The sequence below is a fragment of the Globicephala melas genome, chromosome 5 (assembly GCF_963455315.2).
Source record: "Globicephala melas chromosome 5, mGloMel1.2, whole genome shotgun sequence".
In the NCBI taxonomy this organism is placed as follows: domain Eukaryota; kingdom Metazoa; phylum Chordata; class Mammalia; order Artiodactyla; family Delphinidae; genus Globicephala; species Globicephala melas.
This window is the reverse complement of record NC_083318.1, coordinates 14,254,879-14,274,672: the sequence shown is the minus strand read 5'-3', so window position 1 is coordinate 14,274,672 and position 19,794 is coordinate 14,254,879. Positions and strand designations below refer to the sequence as shown.

General features: G+C 35.2%; 1 protein-coding gene across 4 annotated transcripts in view; it reads left to right on the top strand.

Annotated features, from left to right (window-relative positions):
• Positions 1–19,794, top strand: part of INTU (inturned planar cell polarity protein) — an 81,588-nt gene that overhangs the window by 45,635 nt on the left and 16,159 nt on the right. For 3 of the 4 annotated variants that reach the window (XM_060298960.1, XM_030863893.2, XM_030863894.2), the window contains exons 5-9: positions 1,465–1,583; positions 4,741–4,830; positions 7,157–7,234; positions 9,571–9,760; positions 13,514–13,567. In XM_060298960.1, the coding sequence (XP_060154943.1) occupies positions 1,465–1,583; positions 4,741–4,830; positions 7,157–7,234; positions 9,571–9,760; positions 13,514–13,567 (531 nt within the window). The remainder of the gene's footprint in view (positions 1–1,464; positions 1,584–4,740; positions 4,831–7,156; positions 7,235–9,570; positions 9,761–13,513; positions 13,568–19,794) is intronic. The other variant, XM_060298959.1, reaches the window with a different exon arrangement.

Here is a 19,794-nt window from a genome sequence, read left to right as displayed (position 1 = left end):
ACAAGATTTGGACATTTTAAAAAAAATGAATCAAAGACTATATAGTTATTTGTTTAAAGTGGTGTTTGGTATTTGGCTAAATACAGTAAGTTTATTTACCAGTTAAGGTTTAAATTTATCAAGTAGACGTAACAGAAGATCTTCACTGGTGTTTGAGTTAATTTCTAGAGTTAAAATGTTTTATAATATTTTTACATTATTACAGAAATTTTGAGTTGTTAGGCAGACTGTATTTGGCCACATAATTCCATAGCAATTTTCATATACTGAATGTGCTTAATAAGTATAAAAAACAGATATGTCCAGTTTGTTATTATTTATATTTTATCCTAATGTAAAAGTTGCGAAGGCATGGACTCCAAGTCACATAATTATTTCATATAAAGAGAGACCAAAGCAAAGTGTAGAATGCTCTTTAGAGAGAGAACCAAAGAAAAGATACAGTATTTTAAGAGTTTGGGCTTTCAATAATGGCTATGTTAATATTTATGAATATTGTTATTAAGTAGCATAACTGGAAATTACTCTGAATTCTCTATGGTTTCTATCTAGAAATTTTAATTTTGCCTGCTTTTAATTTGTCTTATGAGAAAAATAGCATGTTGCTTTAAGTAATAGCAAAAAAGTGAGGCAGAGAATGATTCAGTCCGTCATGTAAAAGTACTAGCAATGCACATCTTGATTTTGCAATTTATAAAAATGAAATTTTTTAAAAACTGTGTGTTTCCTGGGAATATGCTCTTCTTGAAAATAGAAAACTATTAAGCATTTTGTGAAAAATCTTATGGATTTAGTATTTTCCGTAATTTAAAATGTCTCTCTTTTAAAGTTTGAATACAGATTAATTTGTGGTGGGCAAACGATTTCAAATTTAAACAGAAGATTTTATAATATCATAATACTTCTTTCTTCCTATCTGCATGACTTTAATTTAATTTTGTATTCTCACTCTGTAAGTTTAATTGCAGTCTTGTCTTGTGTTTAAATAAAGATTTAACGGTGTCACCAAAGATGAAGCTTATCTTAAAGACTCCTAAAATTTACATTTGGTGTCTGTGTGCATATGCAACCACAGGAGATAAGAATATCTATATAACGAAATATAAATATTTTAATTTATTGTAAAGGGAGATTAATGTTTGAAACATTGTTTGCAATTAGTTGTAATTATTCCAACTAATCACTATCCTACTCAGCATATGTATCATGACTAATTTTGACAGTCTCTAACTTATTTTCAAATGTGGTATTTTAAATACTAGGTAATGTGTTAAAATTCCAGGCATATTAAAAAAAAAAAAATTCCAGGCATACTCCTCTCCTTATGTTTGAATAAACCTCCCACTGAAGCTGAAAGGAATCTTTTTATTTTTTCCTTAATTTGAAGTCTGAACTTGCCATGAAAAATATAACGGTTGGAAAATTTGGGGGGAATTGACATTTCTATTTCTTTTTATTTAACAGCAGGAAATCCTATATCATTATCCAGTATCTGATGCATCTCAGAAACTTAAAAGTGTGAGAGGGATATTTCTCACACTCTGTGACATGTTGGAAAATGTAACTGGGACACAAGTTACTAGGTAATAATTGATTTTTATTTAGCTTTAATTCTCTTTCTCCCAAGTTCTTTACCTTAATTCTGACAAACAAAATACTAATACAGGTATCTATTATACAAATATATTTGTATCTATAATGTAAATATTTATATGGCAGGTATGATGTCTGCAGATATTTTGTTTCTCACCTAGGTTATTTCTACTAATCATCTATTTAAAATGTAAGTTCTGAGAACAGCTGTAGATCTGGATGTTTTGGACTTTAACAAACTTGGATTAATGACTCTACTTTAGACTTTCTTCATGAAGGCAGTCTCTCTTAAGCACAGCATTATGATGTTTGGGCTTTTTTATGACTTTATCTTGATTATTAACTTGCTTGACAATAGCTTTGTGGTTGGTAAGGATGACTGAATACTGAATTTTTCATATAGTTCAAAATATTTTGTTCTGTTCTTAGAACAATGATAGAAAACACACAATACACATACACTTTAGGACGAGTATTCAGAAGGCAGTATCTGTGCAAGTTCACTCAGTGATGGATAAGCAAACTGGTGTTAAATAACCTTTTGAAAGTCGATTATAGAGCCACACATCCCATTCCATGTTGATTTATCAAGTCTTGACTTTGAAATATTATAGTTAACTTATGGAAAAAGGGGGCTCAAAGTTTTTTGAGTTTTGTTTTTGCTTTATTTCATACAACAGATCTATAGATTATAAACCATTTTTCTTCCTTAATATTTCAACAATTTTAGACTTTACCAAAAAAGTTTATCTCAAACTTTAAAAGCTCCTTAATATTGATAGAATATCAAATTGGATTTTCTAGGCTTTAAATTTTCTTTTCCCATCTTCTGATTAAAATGACACCTCTAGGATTTTTTTTTTTTTTTTTGAAGTATATAGTTGGCTTACAATGTCATGTCATTTTCAGGTATACAGCACAGTGATTCAGTTATACACACACACATATATATATTCTTTTTCAGATTCTTTTCCCTCTATAATAGGTAATTACAAAATATTGAGTGTAGTTCCTTGTGCTCTATAGTAGGTCCTTGTCTAGGATTTTAATAGATGGGATCTGCAAGATAACGGGAAGAATTTCCTTGTTTTTCTAAATGAAAGTAATGTTTAACTCTGGGATTTTTAGTATAATGTATATAGAAAAGATTAGTTCATTTCAGAATACTTGTAACCGAGGCTCCATTTAGTCTATAAATTCATATTTATAAAAGCATGTGATAGGCCTTTTACATTTTTTTAAATTGCTTTATTGAGATATAGTTCATATATCTTACAATTCACCCACTTAAAGTGTACAATTCAATGGTTTTTGTATATTCAAAGATATGTGAAACCATCACCAGAGTCAGTTTTAGAACATTTTTTTTATCTCAAAGAGGAACCCTGTACCTTTTAGCTATCAATGCACCTACCCCACCCCAAGCCCTAAGCAACCCCTAATCTACTTTCTGTCTCTATAGATTTCGCTATTCTGGACATTTCCTAAGAATGGAATTGAAATATGTCGTTATTTGTGACGAGCTTCTTTCACTTAGCGTAATGTTTCTAAGGTGCAGGACTCATTTTTAATCTTATTCGTAAGAAAATGTGTTTAAGTTTCCCCATGTGGATTTTATTTTATTTTTCTCCAAAGTATAGATATTTTACTTCATATTTAGACCTTGTTAGCTAAAATATGCGTTAGACATGTGGAAACCAGTAAATATAGAGAGAAAAACTTTTTTGTGAAAGAATATGAAAATAATTATTATTTCAGGGATTCCATAGCAACATATCTTTTGTTGCATACACTGTTTTGAAACTATAGTGAAATGAATTATGACTATAAAGGAGTCTAATATTTGTCTAAAAGTATATGCATTTTTAAAACTTTATTAAGGCAGAAGTAATATCCCTTTAAAAAATCTATTTAGCAATTCATATTTAAAATCCCACACACTTATCTACTGTAGTATAGAAGTACACTATATCCTAGGACTCAACAGATAAAGACTGATGGGTGTATTTTAATTTCAAAGAAAACACTCAATATATATATATATTTTTTTAATTTTTAAAAATTATGTTTAATTTTAAAGTAGTTTTAAAAAGAAGTATCTGATCAGTTAAGAAAACATGGAAAATATAAAAACAAATGGAAAAAATTAAAATTACCCCAAAGGCTACCACTCATAGATAACCACCACAGATTCCACGAGGCAAAGGACTTGGCTGATCTTGTTCATTTCTGTAACTCCAGGGCCCAGGCATGTAGTAAGTGCTCAGTAAATATTGCTAAATTAAATGATAACCTTTCACTTAATTTTTTCCATCTATTTTATACAAATGGAATCATATTCTACCTACTGTATTGTAACTTTTTTTGTGTGGCAGTATATCATTTAACATTTTCCCAAATCAATAAATGTTATTTTACATTATATTTTTATTTTATCTTCTTCCCACCACCTACTCACACTATAAGAAGGAATCATGTTCTCTGTATTTCCACAGTTTATTGTTGTATCTCTCTTTTAGAAAACATTTAATTTGTTTTCCAACTTCATTGAAGTACAGTAAATTGCACATATGTAAAATGTATAATTTGATCATTTTTGACATGGTATAGACCCTGAAACTATCACCATCATGAATATAGCCATCACTCCAAACATTTCCTTGAGAATATGTTTAAATCTGACTTATATTTTGGTTACTTGTTTACGTATCTGTGTGCCATACTGAATGATCAACTTTTGAGCTGGGACCACATCTTTGTTTCTTTGTTATCTCTTTTAGTAAATCATGTTCATAAATAGACAATCAGAAAAGATTTGTTAAATTAAAACACTGGGATGGAAGCTTTCTTTTGAAAAACAAAATTGCATATAGTCATTTAATGTTAGGAAAAGAATTTCAACATATTTTTGCTGTAATGGGTCTACTTTTGTTTGACCTAGAGTTTTTTGTGGGTTTTTATATTTCAGAATATGTTTTTGTTGTACAATTCCTTGTGTTTTCTGTGTGGCAGGTATATGCCAAGAAATTCGCTGATTAAGCATGCATTTCTTAAATCATACCATATGTAATCTTTTATGAATGACTGTTTATAATTTTATGACATTTAAAGATGTTCTAATTTCATTTTGACTCTATTTCTTATTAGCTCATCCCTTCTTTTAAATGGGAAACAAATTCATGTAGCTTATTGGAAAGAATCTGACAAGCTGTTGTTAATTGGCCTGCCTGCTGAGGAGTAAGTTGAGATTTTTGTTTACCTTAGAATCATTTCTAAAATACTGCTAACAAAGTCTGTTTCATTAAAATGATGACATTTTTGTCAAAGGTAAATTCAAGAAGTTTTACGATTTAAAGGTTTGCTGCACTAGTATAATGACTACCTGTGTTCATTTGGTATGAATAGTACAGAAAGGTACCGGGAAGGCCCAGCTAGACCAATTAGTAAGGGTGGAGGCTGTCAATACACTTTCCTCTGAGATATGGCCAGTACAGAGGTGGCTGAGAGATGAGCTTGTCCTCTGCTCAAACTTTTGACAGTATCGTGGTTTGGATTTTGCATGTTTACAGTTTTTTACTGTTGGTGATTTTAGAGAATTAAGGGTCAGCAGAAAGGTGTTTTGCCTCGACATTGAGCACCTTTGACCAAATAATGAATATTTATCTTTAAAGTGACTTCTCTAATGGTATGTCTTATATTATCATGGTCTCCTTCTTAACTTTTTTGCAAGTATTTTGAAAAATGTCTTATTTTAATAGTTGGAGGTAAGAGCAGGGCTGACCATTTATACATTTGGTAGAAGTGAGTTACTAAATCCAGCCCACACTCAAGGGGAAGAGTATCAAACAATTGTGGACTTGTTTTAACACCACAAAGAGGAATTCCAAAGGAGGCTGCAGTGAAAAATATCAAAATTATTATGTTTTAAAGTGGTCTTTAATTTTGGACAGAAAGAGATATGATCTATCATAAATGTGGGATTCAAAACTTTTAACATGAGGGGACAGTGGTGCCATTATATATGTTAAATTATGGCTCTCTTTTACGAGCTAATGTGCACTTTTCTGTCTAAAAACCCTGCTCGGAGACTGCCCTATGCCAATGGGTTGGATCGTGAAAAACTGAGTTGTTTTGAAAGAACAAGAATCGGAGAACATCCAGAATAAGATACCCTAGGGTGTGGTGGCAGGGTGAAACATCTGCCTTTGGACTTCCATAGTAGCCCAAAACGCAAAAGACAAGACACAGATAATACAATGGTGAGATAAGGTAGCGTGGGCAGTTAGACAGCAGAGAGGAAGGCCCAGCTAAGGAACTGAGCAGAGGCTGCTTCCCCACTTTCTGATGCCACCCGCCAGATTAGTTAGGCAGACAGAGGCAGTTTCCAGGAGAGGTTTTACCCTGAAGCCAAAAAAGGACTGTCACTGCTGAGCTCTGGATCCAGGTTGTGCTGTTTAGGGAATGCTCTAGCCGATTTCTCAACCTTTGCTTCCCAGGGTGGGAGTGGGGAGGCAGGATCTTCCCTAAATACTTATGTCATCCCTATCCTAGAGAACTTGGCTTGTTAAGTTGGAATGAATTCGAAGGTCCTCCTCCTTCCCTATCCTGAGCTTCAGGTCAGAAGTAACCCTAGCCACCTCTTTACCCAGTTCTCTTACTGCTCATAGCCACCACCCCATACCAAACTCTTTTCCTTATTGCATCTTGTTTCACATGACTGTGGAAGGTAGTTATTATTATTCTCCTTTGTTTAGACTGGGAAACAGAGTATTGAGAGGTCATGCACAGGCACCTCCTCAGTGTCAATTTATATGTCTCTGTATCTCCAGCATCGTACAGATCGTTTGTAATTGAATTCTGGCAGCCCTGGGATTGTTTTTCCCTTGTCTGTCTTAATGCCACAGTCTGTCCTTTCTTTCTTCACCACTGTGCCTTTTACAAGCAGGATGAGAAAAGTGTTGTCCCATCCAGGATACGGTGGAGCAGATACTCCAGGAACATGTGTTTTCACGGGGGGAGGTCATCTTCCTGTGACAGCTGCAGTCAATAGCGGGGACCTAACCAGGAAGACAGTGTGAGGTAGTGGAGAGAGTAACCTTGGAGCTAAGGAAATGAATGCCCACCAGCAGGTTCTATTCCCTGGGTGTGCCTGTAGAAGTTGCTTAACTTCTTAAACCTCAGTTATACCCACTGGTATAATGGGAATAAAAGACCTGCTTTGTAAAATTCTTACAAGTCTTCAATGAGAAAATGTTAAGTTCATTTCTTTCCTTTCTCCTACTTTCTTTCCTTTCTCTTTCATTTAGGGGTGTCTTTTTGTCACAAGAATTAGAGGTTAAGTTGAGATCTGGCCTCCTTGACCCATGTTAGAACCCCAGATCTAGACATCAAACGCTTTAATTGCTAATGCAGGAAACAACCATTATACACAGCTATACTCAAAGTTAACACACATGCTTTTCATATTCTTTACATATAAAATGTAAAGATGATCTGCTTCTTTTATATTATGAATCAATTGATTATGTTATAAATGAACAGATGTATTTTTGCTTCTTTTTAGAGTTCCTCTTCCTCAGCTAAGGAATATGATTGAAGATGTTGCCCAAACCTTAAAATTTATGTATGGTTCTTTAGATAGGTAAGTACTTCCTGGAATTGAACCTCAAGTTTTAAGTATATGATTTGAAATCACTTTTTGGCACTTAATAGTGTTCCTTGGTTGTCAAGTTAGTTGTTTGGGTTTTTTCTTATTATTATTATTTTCTCATCCTTCATGACTGGCTTTTATTTTACAGCTCCAGGCAGTTTTTCATTGGATCCATTGCTTTTTCTTTTTTGGTCTCATATGTTACTTTTGTGAAATAGTGATGTAACCACAATTATATTCTGATTTGATGTATTTTTGTAGGGGCAAATGTAAGAGCATTTCTTCAGAACAGATACAGAAAAGAGTAAGAAGTTTTCTGTGTTTTCCTCTGATTATAGCATTGTCAAATTCACTATCCTAAAATGTGATACTTTTTCCTTAAAAAAATTTTTAGCAAAAAAAATGAATGTGCTATTAAAATAAAGACATGGTAGAGAAGGTAATTGTCTATTTAGTTTCATGTATATTCTTCCATATATTTTCTATATAATATGAATATACATACTCTCTTTTTTTACACATGTGGGCTCATATTATGCATATTTTTCTGCTTGCTTTGTTTTTATAAATTTTTTTAATATAAATTATTTATTTTATTTTTATTTTTGGCTGCCTTGGGCCTACGTTGCTGCACGTGGGCTTTCTCTAGTTGCGGCGAGCGGGGGCTCCTCTTCATTGCGGTGCGCGAGCTTCTCACTGTGGTGGCTTCTGTTTGTTGCAGAGCATGGGCTCTAGGCGCACCGGCTTCAGTAGCTGTGGCTCGCGGGCTCAGTAGTTGTGGCTTGCGGGCTCTAGAGCACAGGCTCAGTAGTTGTGGCTCATGGGCTTAGTTGCTCCACAGCATGTGGGATCTTCCCGGACCAGGGTTTGAACCCGTGTCCCCTGCATTGGCAGGCAGATTCTTAACCACTGCACCACCAGGGAAGCCCTGCTTCCTGCTTTTATAACCTTGCAGTATGTGATGTATCTTTCTTGATCTGAAAGAGGAAATTTGGGGTAACCGTTTAATATTTGAACATGTAAAATTATGGATGGAAAATCGATGTTTGTAAGTCCCAGTACTTCAGAGGGCTAAAATGATGCCTTTGCTTTCAAAGCTTTAAGCGTGTATCAATATAAAGATTCAAAGACAGTTTATACATTTTTTCCAAACCATAGTAGTATCAGATCTCTGTTTATCTAGAGTGGATCTTTATTGTCACTGTTCTCAAAGCCGCCTAAAGGACTTTTTTATGATGATGCCATCTGGGAAAAGTGTCTAATTTGCAGTATTTTCCTCCAGGAAAATATAGACACCTCCCTCTCAAACCCAATTACTTATTAGCATTTTCCAAATGTGTGAACTACAAAAGACTGGGCAGCCATATACAGTGCTTTTACCTTTTACTAATAAGAAAAATTTTAACCAATGAAGAATATAAACTCTTAAGGTGGTTATAAACTACCTCCTTAAATTTATAATAGATGAGCAAACCTTACTATGTTTTGACCTAATTGAAGCTTTCTATTTTCATAAAACGAGAGATAATCAAAGATTAAATTCCTGTAATGAATTCTGTATATGAAGATAAAGCAATTGGAGTTGTTCTGCAAATTCCAATGGAGTAGGTTGGGGGCAGAGGGACTCTTAATTTCTCTGAATTTCATTTTGAAATTTGAAATAGCTCCAAGTTGACAGCAAATTTAAGTAGTTTCTTCTTGCCTAGGTGGGAATTTGAAAGGCAAACTAAGATAGTAAATGTGAAGATCCACTGAGTTCTTAACACCAGGAAGCAGTATGGATCCAAGATATTGTACAACATTTTTTTTAACCACAAGGTTTTTTTCAGATTATGAAAGATATTAAAGGCCACTGTGAAAAATTATGAAAAGACTAAAATGTCCAAAAACTTAAATTATCTTTTTCAAGTTGTGAGCTGGTTAGTTCCCTGTGAGCCACAGAAAACTGATTATACATTAATAAAGTTTAGTGTGATCAAATTAAAGATATAAATGGTTGAGAGATAGAGGTAAAAGCGAGTTACACTTTTTGCAAAAAGGGAACTTCAGCCCATTCTGTTATAGATATACCACTTTTGTTAGCCCTTTGGTTTTCCCGTAGTACCATCTGCCCTATGTATTTGAGAATAGGCTTTAGGGTAAAAAATATTGACAGGGTGAATTTCTTAACACACTCCATCAGTAACATAGCAGTAATTCTTATTAAGGGAGGAGAAGTAAGGAAGAGAACCTATGTAGTTAGGAAAGATCCAGTCCCCTTAGGAGCGTACAAGCAATGACTACCATTTCTGTGTGTTGTTCTAACTTTACAGCTCTTGTTTTTTCAGTGCCTTTTGCCAGGCTGAGAATGTTCCTCGTTTGGATCATTTTTTCAGCTTGTTCTTTCAAAGAGCACTTCAGCCTGCTAAACTACATTCCAGTGCCAGTCCCAGTACACAACAATATGATGCTTCCAGTGCAGTACTTTTAGACAATCTCCCTGGAGTTCGGTGGCTCACACTTCCACAGGATATTAAGGTAATCTTAGGTGTCATAAATAAGAATCAGAGCCAGTTGCCTTATATATATATATATATTTTTTTTTTTTTTTTTTTTTTTGCGGTACGCGGGCCTCTCACTGCTGTGGCCTCTCCCATTGTGGAGCACAGGCTCCGGACACGCAGGCCCAGCGGCCATGGCTCACAGGCCCAGCCGCTCCGCGGCATGTGGGATCCTCCTGGACCAGGGCACAAACCCGTGTCCCCTGCATCGGCAGGCGGACTCTCAACCACTGCGCCACCAGGGAAGCCCGCCTTATATTCTTTATCTTCTCTCTCTTTTTTTTCTCTTAGGCTTTTTGTTATTTTCAGGGTTATGGGTAAGAGTTAAAGGGGCAATTGGTTGCTAAGTAGGAGGTTCAGTGCAGTGAAGTTTTTCTTTCTAAATAGAAATTACCTATCTCATCTTACTTTAACATTTAAGCTTTGTTCAAACTTGGAATACTTTTCAGAAATCGTAATTATATGGTGTGTCTTACTTTTGAATTTTGTGATTTAGATTTTATAATGCAGGGTCATCAAGTTAGGTAGATGAAATGACTGGCTAACAAATTAATAATAGCAAAATCTTTGTTTACGTGAACATTTGTAACTAGCTTTTGCCCTGTGCCAGAGATAGATCGCTAAAGGTAAGATTCATGGTGGTTAAGCATTATCAATGTGACTTCAGTCATTTCTGTACATCCAAAATAACTTTACTGTTGAATGACTGAAAAGCTCATTTCAGATGTTTTCATCAACAATAATGTATTTAGCCACAGCATTTGTAATAGTATTAATGAGGCACTATGCCATAGCAGTTCCCTGCCCATGAAGAAACCCAGGTTATGTTGTTGTAATATCCCAATTCAAGATTCTGCGCTTCATGGAATTCTACAATATATGATCAAACAAATGCCTTTTGAAGTTTAATAATAATTTAAACAGATATAGCAGTCCCTTTGCTCAGTTTCCTCATGTGTAAAATGGGAACAACAATACTACCTACTTCATAAAGAAGTTATGAGTTATCACACATAAAATGCTTAGAACCATGCCTGGCACTTTGTAGTTGTAATTATAGCTGTGAGAGTACTATTATATAATGATTATTTGGAGGGAGTGGAGGGGTTAAAGCATATTTAAAGGAAACTTTACCTTCTTGTATTCTTTTTTGTCCTTGCCTTTGTCAACTGCCCCCTGTTGCATTTTGTATCTCAGGCCAATGATTATCATTTTCCTAAATCATATAAAAACTAAAAAGTATGAGATAAAACTAAAAGTATGAGATATATAATTCTACTCCCATCAGTGTTTTCATAAGAAAACAAAATAGACAGTGTTCAAAATAGACAGAATTTAACTAGTTAACCTTACGTTTAAGATAGAAAGACACTGTTTCCACAGTTTGTCTCATGCCCATTCTGGGGTCTTTTTCTTCTGAAAGACACAAGGCCGCTTTTCGCGAGTCAGAGTTGCCATCTCATGAGGCCTGTCGGTCTGGTCTTGCCCAAGTTCTTTCTCCTGTCTCAGAATCTCTTCACTAAAGAAATCTCTTCCCTCAAAATATATAATCTCTTCTGTGAGATTAGAGGTACTTAATGTTTTTAGGGGCAAAGTTTTTAGACTTTGGATATATTAAGATTAAATATTATTTTCCTTCTAAGAGTTCTTGTTTAAGACATTTAAAATATAGCCTATTTTGGTCTTATAAATTCCATATGAAGGCTACCTTCTGTATTCAGATTTCTTTTTTATTGGCGTTTTTTTCCCTTAATTTGACATATATTTGATTAAAAGGACTGTATGCTTTTATTTCAACCTAAAAGAATATCAGTCTGAGAAATCACTGTGTGAATTCTACTGTATATATTTTTTAATCTTTTGACTTAAACCATACCTGTTGCTATCTCACCAAAGCTCTGGTTGTCTTTGTCCTTGTTGAGTTGGACACTACTGTATGCAGATCAGCCTTCATTGTGCCAGGTACTCAGATTTGTGCTGTGCTTTGGGAATCCAGAAAAGTCCTCTGGATGCTCACAGTTTAGTTGGGTAGGTGGAATTAATACACGGGAAACAATGAGGATATAGCTTAGACATTTTCTATATTTTGTATTCTGGTTAAGAGAATTAAGAACAATATTTTTGCCAAGAGATAGATATCTTCTGATAAAGTGATCTAAAAGTCTCTGATGAATGTAAAGTTTAAAATACATAATAACCCTTAAAGTTTTTGTTTTTGCTTTACCAGCAAACTCAAAGAACTCATACACTTTCCTTTTGCCTTTGAGATTTCTTACTGTGTGAAAAATAGTAGGGTTTATTGACTATATATATTCTAATGGAAAATATTAAGGAATTTTATGCCTTGAGAAATCTAGTTAAAAACTTATGTGTATGTAAGGTAATTTGTGCCTGGTAAATTTTAGGTGGAAATAGTTGTTTTTAACTTGGAAAAAAAATGTACTTGTTCTGAGTTTAGTATATGATGAAGTCACACTTCTGTTTTCTTTCCCAGAGAACTTCCTTATTTTGTTTGTTTGTTTGTCAGGTTTTTAAAAAAATAATTTTTCCTAAGATACACTGGAATAATAAAGAGAAAAGATATTTTACTTTTTCTCTTAAGGAATATGAAGAAGCAGTTATAGTAACCTTGTATATTAGCCTGTAGAGTTCAGTAGCAGGAATAGCAACCTGTTAAACATTAATGTCTCTGAGATCGAAAATCACAAGTAGGTAATTTTCTTTTTGTCCTGTAGTCTTTCACAAGGGAAACTGTAGCCACAAGAAGGAGAACATGAAGTATTTGCTAGATGCAGAAAAAAGTAGGTCACAAATGAGTAATAAGTCATACCATATGAAAAGCATTGAAAGGCATGACTAATGTTTCCACAGCTTTTGTTGTCTCAGTAAGACACATTTGTGAAACAGTCCTGCAGAAAGTGCCTTGGCCTTAAAAAACAAAACAAGGATTATTTTTCACAAATACCGTATATGCTACAAGCTTTGATTGTCAGTAGTTTCCAATTTATGTATATGCATTACAGATTAAACTGCAGATTAAATTTATTCTGTTTTTAAATTTTGAATGCTTCAGGGAGGGACAAATACATGAAAGAGTTCAGGCAAATTCCATAGAAACGAAAGCTAAATCCTAAGTAAGAGATTTTTCTAATAACTCTTTAGGGTGGTTAAACTGTGCCAGATTCCAAGGGAACACTTGCCTTCATGATTTAATCCGTGAATAAAGATGAACAGCCTTTTTATACAGAACATAGGAGGGAGACAGGGAAGAATGTTGGATTCTTGAATTTTCCAAGAATCCAACTGTTGAAAAATACATAGGAAATAGAAAAATTAAAACAATTCATAACAGACTGGCTACATTCAGATTGATTGTTTTTCCTCTTAAGATTTTTAAAATGTTAAAAATTTTTCTAACAGAACTGTAAAGCAGCTTTTTAACATCATAAATTAGTTTGCATTGAGTACAGAGTGAAGCCCATTTTGCAATAATTGAGATTTAACTGAAAAATGCCTATAGGTTAAAATACATTAATTTTTTTTTTTTTTTGTAATCGCAAAGCTTAAAAGCAAGATGTTCCATTTGGGGACATTTCTTAAATAACACAAAGGAGAGATGTATATTTATTCAATTCTTCAAGTAATTATTAAGCAATTTTATATGGTCATTACTAAAAAGTAAGTAATATGAGTTAAATGTTTGTGTTACTCTTTTTCTTTTCTCACATAGGTGGAATTAGACACAGCATTGAGTGACTTGGAGGCTGCAGATTTTGCAGAACTGGTAAGAGAAGCAGTGGATTTTAGGAAAGGTTCATTGTTGATTTCTTGTTTTGTGAATCAATCATTATTCTAAGTATTTTCCAAGGGGGCATGTAATAATCTTGGAATACATAACATTAGGTTTCTATATTGAAATGGACAAAATCTATTTTGCTTGCCTTAAGATTTTCTGTTCAGTTAAAAATATTTGTTACGTCATGTATACATAATGATTAATTACATTACTACCGTTTGGAACCGGGCTTTGAGAGAAAGGATACACATGTAACATTGGCTGGCAGTATGGTTTTTAATCTTTTTAAAAAACTATTGATATATTTCCTAGCTCTGTCCACTAGAGCACCACTATCACCCAGGCCATGGTGTATAAATAATATTTCTCGCTAAAGGGAACCAAGACTCCTATGAGAAATGACTGATTCCAGATTTAGGGCTGACAGTGTACAAGATAAACCTGGCAACATCTTGTTATATCAGACATCCAGGAAGCTTTCAAAAAGTACTAGGGTTAATTTAGGGTTCAAGTAATCAGGAGAGACCTTGAAGAGGCTCCCTCTTGAGCATCTATAAGGACAATAACTGCATTGGATTGAAGCACATCAGATATGTCTAAATCCATGAGTTCATAATGGTACTAAAGAAAAAAAGAAAGTTCTTGGTCAACTTTGAAGATGCTAAGGAACTAATTCATTATTGTGAAAACTGGTAATTAAGGAGAAAGGATCAAACATTTATCTGTCTTTCCTATCTGAACCATACCTCAGGGTTACCAAATAGAGATGGGGGGGGGAGTTTCTCTTTATGGAAGTGGTCTACCTAACATATCAAGAAAGAATGACAGAATTGGAATACCATCATTTTTCAATTCCCCTCAGTAAGTTAAAGGATCTAAGTAATGATCATCAGTAGCTGTTATCACAAAAAGAAAGTCAGCCAGATAGTATGTGGTTCCTGACGGAAGCACACAAACCACCTATGAAATATACCTGATCACGCCTCCAGGTCTAACTACCAGTTTACAGGAAATACAGGGGAAGAGGGACATGTTAAATGACCCCATTTGGGGGAGGGGGATTGCAGTTAGCAAAATTCAGACTAGACACAACAGGACGGTTTCTTCAACAAATAACTTTGTTGAAGAAGGTGGGGGGGTGGGTGTGGGGTTAGGAGAAGCTGAGAGAGACCTATCAGTCATAAGAGACTCAAGAAACATATCAACCGATTTCAGTATATGGACCTTACTTGGATCCTGATTCAAGCAAGCAAAAATTTTTAAAACATCTGTGAGACAATCAAGGAAATGAAAACAGTGTTAACTGGATATTAGGTGGGAATAATTCTCTAGATGTGGTAATGATATTATGGTTATGTATTTTTTTCAAGTCCTTCTGTTTTAGAGATGCATTCTAAAGTATTCACAGATGAAATGATATAACATCTGGGATTGATTTTGAAATAATTCACCAGGGAGAGGGAAGAAGGAGAGAGAGATAGAGATGAAACAAGATTAGCTATGTACTGGTCACTGTTTAAGCTGGGTGATGATGGGCACATAGGAACTAATTATACTATTCTTTTTTTGTATATGCTAAAATTTTCAGTAATAAAAGTCTTTAAAAAGTAAACGGGAAGTTAGGAAGTAGAAGCCGTGAGGCTGGATCATTCTTCAGCAGATTGCTGGTAAATGTAGAGAGAGAATATTAGCTTAAGGGGTGGCTTAGTCTTAGCTAAGATCCTGAGCAAATGGAAGGGTATTTTGTTTGTAAAAATAGTGGAAATTTAAGCAAGGTGAACTCTTCATAGGTCATAAATTTTTTCACTAATGGAAAAAAAATTAGCTAAATACTAATCATTAGGAGCAGTTTAGATCTAAAATATGCAAATATCTGGGTTTTTAGGAACCTATATCCAATAGATTTAATTAAAACTCTAATTCCTGCCTTTATGGAACATCGTTTTAATGAGCAGTGGAACTAACTATGGCTAGAAAACGATCTATTGGGATTCCTTGCATACAACGTCAAGACACAGTACATAAAAGAAAAAAGTTGATAAATTGAGAATGTGAAATGATACATTTACTTTGGAAAACAGTTTGGCAGTTTCTTAATAACCTAAACATACACCTACCATATAATTCTGCCTTTCTATTCCTATCTAATTACCCAAGAGAAATGAAAGCTATGTCAGTACAAAGACCTGTAAACAAATGTTCATAAGAGCTTCATTTTTAATAGCCAGAGACTATTGAAATAACTCAGGTGTCCATCAACAGGTGAATAGACAAAACAAATTGTAGTATATTCATGCAATGGAATAATATTCAGCAAGAAAATTGGCAGGGGGTATTGATGGAACTGTTCTATATCTTGATCTTGGTGGCACACAGCTGTACACATTTGTCAGAATTTGCAGAATAATTCACAGTGAGTTTTACCCTAATTTAAAGAAAAAGGAGGATTATTCTAAACTTTTTGTGAAATTAGATTTAAGATTTAATCTTATATTTTAATTCTGTGTTCTTTTCTTTAGTTGTTTTAAATTATTATTAAGGTATAATTTATATTCAGTACATTCTTCTGTGCCCTTTTATAGTCAGTCCCTCTCCCTAGCCCCAGCCTCTGGCAACCACTGATCTGTTTTCTGTCCACATGGTTTTACCTTTTCTGGAATGTCATATAAGTTGAATCATATGGTAGATAATATTTTGGGTCTGACTTTTTTTTAAGTAGGAAGTTAAAATATGTATTTTTATACAAATATTACATGAGTACATTTTTAGGGAAAAGTACAAACAACAAAAATAAATCTAGCATTTTGCTTGACCCCTCATACATCAAAACCAGCCCGATTCTTAGAGTTAACCATTGTTATCAGTTGATAACAGTTGGTAACCTTGTATTTATGATCATACACTGAAGTAATTTTGTCTGATAATGTTCAGTATAGATGATGCTTTCACACTGCTAGTAGGCATATAAACTGATGCAACCTTTCAGGAAAGCAATCTGGCAAAATACGTTAAAAATATATATCCTCGGGCTTCCCTGGTGGCGCAGTGGTTGAGAGTCCGCCCGCCGATGCAGGGGACGCGGGTTCATGCCCCGGTCCGGGAAGATCCCACATGCCGCGGAGCGGCTGGGCCCATGAGCCATGGCCGCTGAGCCTGCGCATCCGGAGCCTGTGCTCTGCAACAGGAGAGGCCACAACAGTGAGAGGCCCACGTACCAGTAAAAAAATAAATAAATAAATAAAATAAAATATATATATATCCTCTGATCTCGGAATTCAACCTCCAGGACCTTATCTAAGGAAGATATCAGGGATATACACAAATTTTCTTCATAGGAATTATCTGCACAACACTATTTATACCCTGAAAAATTACTGGAAACAAATTAAAATACCACATTATGGAATCTGTTAAATAATACATCCATTAAAATCATGTTTAGAAAACTGTCTATTGACATGAAAAAATGTTCAAGATCATTTTCTAAGGAAAAAGCAGGGTCCAAAACTATACACGTAAAACAGCTTGCCCACACCCATTGGGATGGCTACCATTAAAAACAAGCAAACAAACACCCCAGAAACACAAAGTATTGGCGAGGATGTAGAAAAATTGGAACCCCCATGCACTGTTGGTGGGAACGCAAAACAGTGCAAATGCTATAGAAAACAGCATGGTGGCCCCCCAAAAAATCAAAACCAGAACTGCCACATGACCCAGCAATTTCGTATACTCAAAAGAATTAAAAACACAATCTTGAAGAGATATTTGCACACCCACATTCACAGCAGCATCATTCGCAACAGCCAAAAGGAGAAAGCAACCCGTGTCCACCAACAGATGAATGAACAAATAGACAAATTCATGGAAAATACATACAATGGAACATGACTCAGCCCCAAAAAGGAAGTAAATTCTGACATAGGCCTCAACGTGGATGAACCCAGAGGACAGATACCACACTAGGTGAACCAAGCCCATCATGAAAAGACAAAGTAGGGACTTCCTTGGTGGTCCAGTGGTAAAGAATCTGCCTTGCAATTCAGGAGACACAGTTTCGATCCCTGGGCAGGGAACTAAGATCCCACATGCCACGGGGCAACAGCCCACATGCCACAACTACTGAGCTCACGCGCCTCAACTAGAGAGCCTGTGTGCCTCAAACTATAGAGCCCACGTGTCCTGGAGCCTGTGCACCACAGCTAGAGAGAAGCCTGCACACCACAATGAAGAGCCCGCGCGCTGCAATGAAAGATCCCGCATACCTCAAGAAAGATTCCGTGTGCCACAAGGAAGACCCGACACAGCCAAAAATAAATAATAAATAAATCTTAAAAAAAAAAAAGACAAAGTAGTGCACAATTCCACCCACAGGAGATGCCTAAAGTAGTCAAACTCATAAAGACAGAAAGTAAAAGAGTGGATGCCAAGGGCTGCAGGAAGGCGGCGGGGCGGGGAGGCGGGGCGGGTTGGGGGGGTGGGAGGGGGTGGATGGAGAGTTGTTTAATGGATACGGTTTTTCAGTTTTGCAAGAGGAAGAGTTCTGGAGATTTGGCTGCCCAACAGTGTGAATGTACATAACACTACTGAGCTGTACACTTAAAAATGATTAAGATGGGCTTCCCTGGTGGTGCGGTGGTTGAGAGTACGCCTGCCGATGCAGGGGACACGGGTTCGTGCCCCGGTCCAGGAAGATCCCACGTGCTGCGGAGCGGCTGGGCCCGTGAGCCATGGCCGCTGAGCCTGCGCGTCAGGAGCCTGTGCTCTGCAACGGGAGAGGCCACAACAGTGAGAGGGCCGCGTACCGCAAAAAAAAAAAAAAAAAAAAAAAGATGGTAAATTTTATATTATGTGTATTTTACCATGATCAAAATTTTAATTAAAATAAAACAATTTTTAATTAATTAATTTCTATTTCATGCTTTTTTAATATTACTGAACACCCAGTTAATCGCATTCCAGAGAAGGGTGACATTTCTGGGGCACAGAAAGAATGGTATTCACAGCTGTTTCCCCAATCACATTTACTACCATGACCCAAGAACATCCAGTTGATTGCTTAAGGGAATGTATCTCACCTGAAATCCTCTTGGACTGCATGCATAAAATAAAAGCTTTTAAAAGCTTACCTATGGTGAAGCCAGTCAGAGCTTCCAGACCCTCAAAAAGCTTCCAGTGAACTAAATACCTTGTTCTTAAATATGAGGACAAAAAGGCAGTCAAAACAAATGAAAAACGGTGGGCCTGATTTCTTTCACTTAGCATAATGCATTTGAGATTCATTCATGTTGTCTATGTCAGTAGTTCAGTGCTTTTTATTGCTGATAGTATTCCATTGTATGATGATATCACAGTGTTTATCCATTCCCCAACTGAGGGATATTTAGATTTTTTTCCAGTTTTCAGTTTTCCTTAGGTTTCGTTGTGTTTTGGGGTTTTTTTTCAACTTACAAAAGTAATGCATGCATATTGGTTAAAAATAAATGCAAGCATGACTATTAAAAACAAATGTCCTCCCTCCTCATCCCTCTCCCCCAGTTCCATCCCCAGTTACAACTGTTCTTACAGTCTGGAATATATTCTTCCAGACCCTTCTCTATACACATACATACCCCCATACAAACCAACACATATGTATATACATACATGTATGTGATTGAGGGTGCTGTTTTTAACAAGACTTAAATCATAATGAATACTTTGTTCCACAGCTTGCATTCTTTGCTGAACAATGTATTCTAAAACCTTTTGTGCTTGCTCATATAGATCAACCTTATTTTTTTAAACAGATGTATGATATTCTGTGATGTGAACATAACCTTATTTCCTTAACCATTTTCCATTGTTGAACTTTCTCTCCAGTTTTTGCATATTAAAAATTCTACTCTTAACTTTTTATACAAACATCTTGAATCTCTTATTCAAGTATTTCTGTAGATTTCTAAAAGAGGAATTACTCAAAGAGTATGTGTATTTAATTTTTTTTCTTTACGTACTGCTCAGTTGCTCCCAAATAGGTTGTACCAATTTGTACTTTCAAAAATAGTATATGGTAGTATTGGATATTTTAGGTGATGTCCAGTAGAAGCATTTTGTCTTGGTAGATTTCTTTCAATCCCTCTTGGGGTAACAAATCTTATGTTCTACTCTTAGATGTCTCTAATCAACATTATCTTACAAGAATCAAAAATAAGATTGTTCTCAGTCAAAAATAA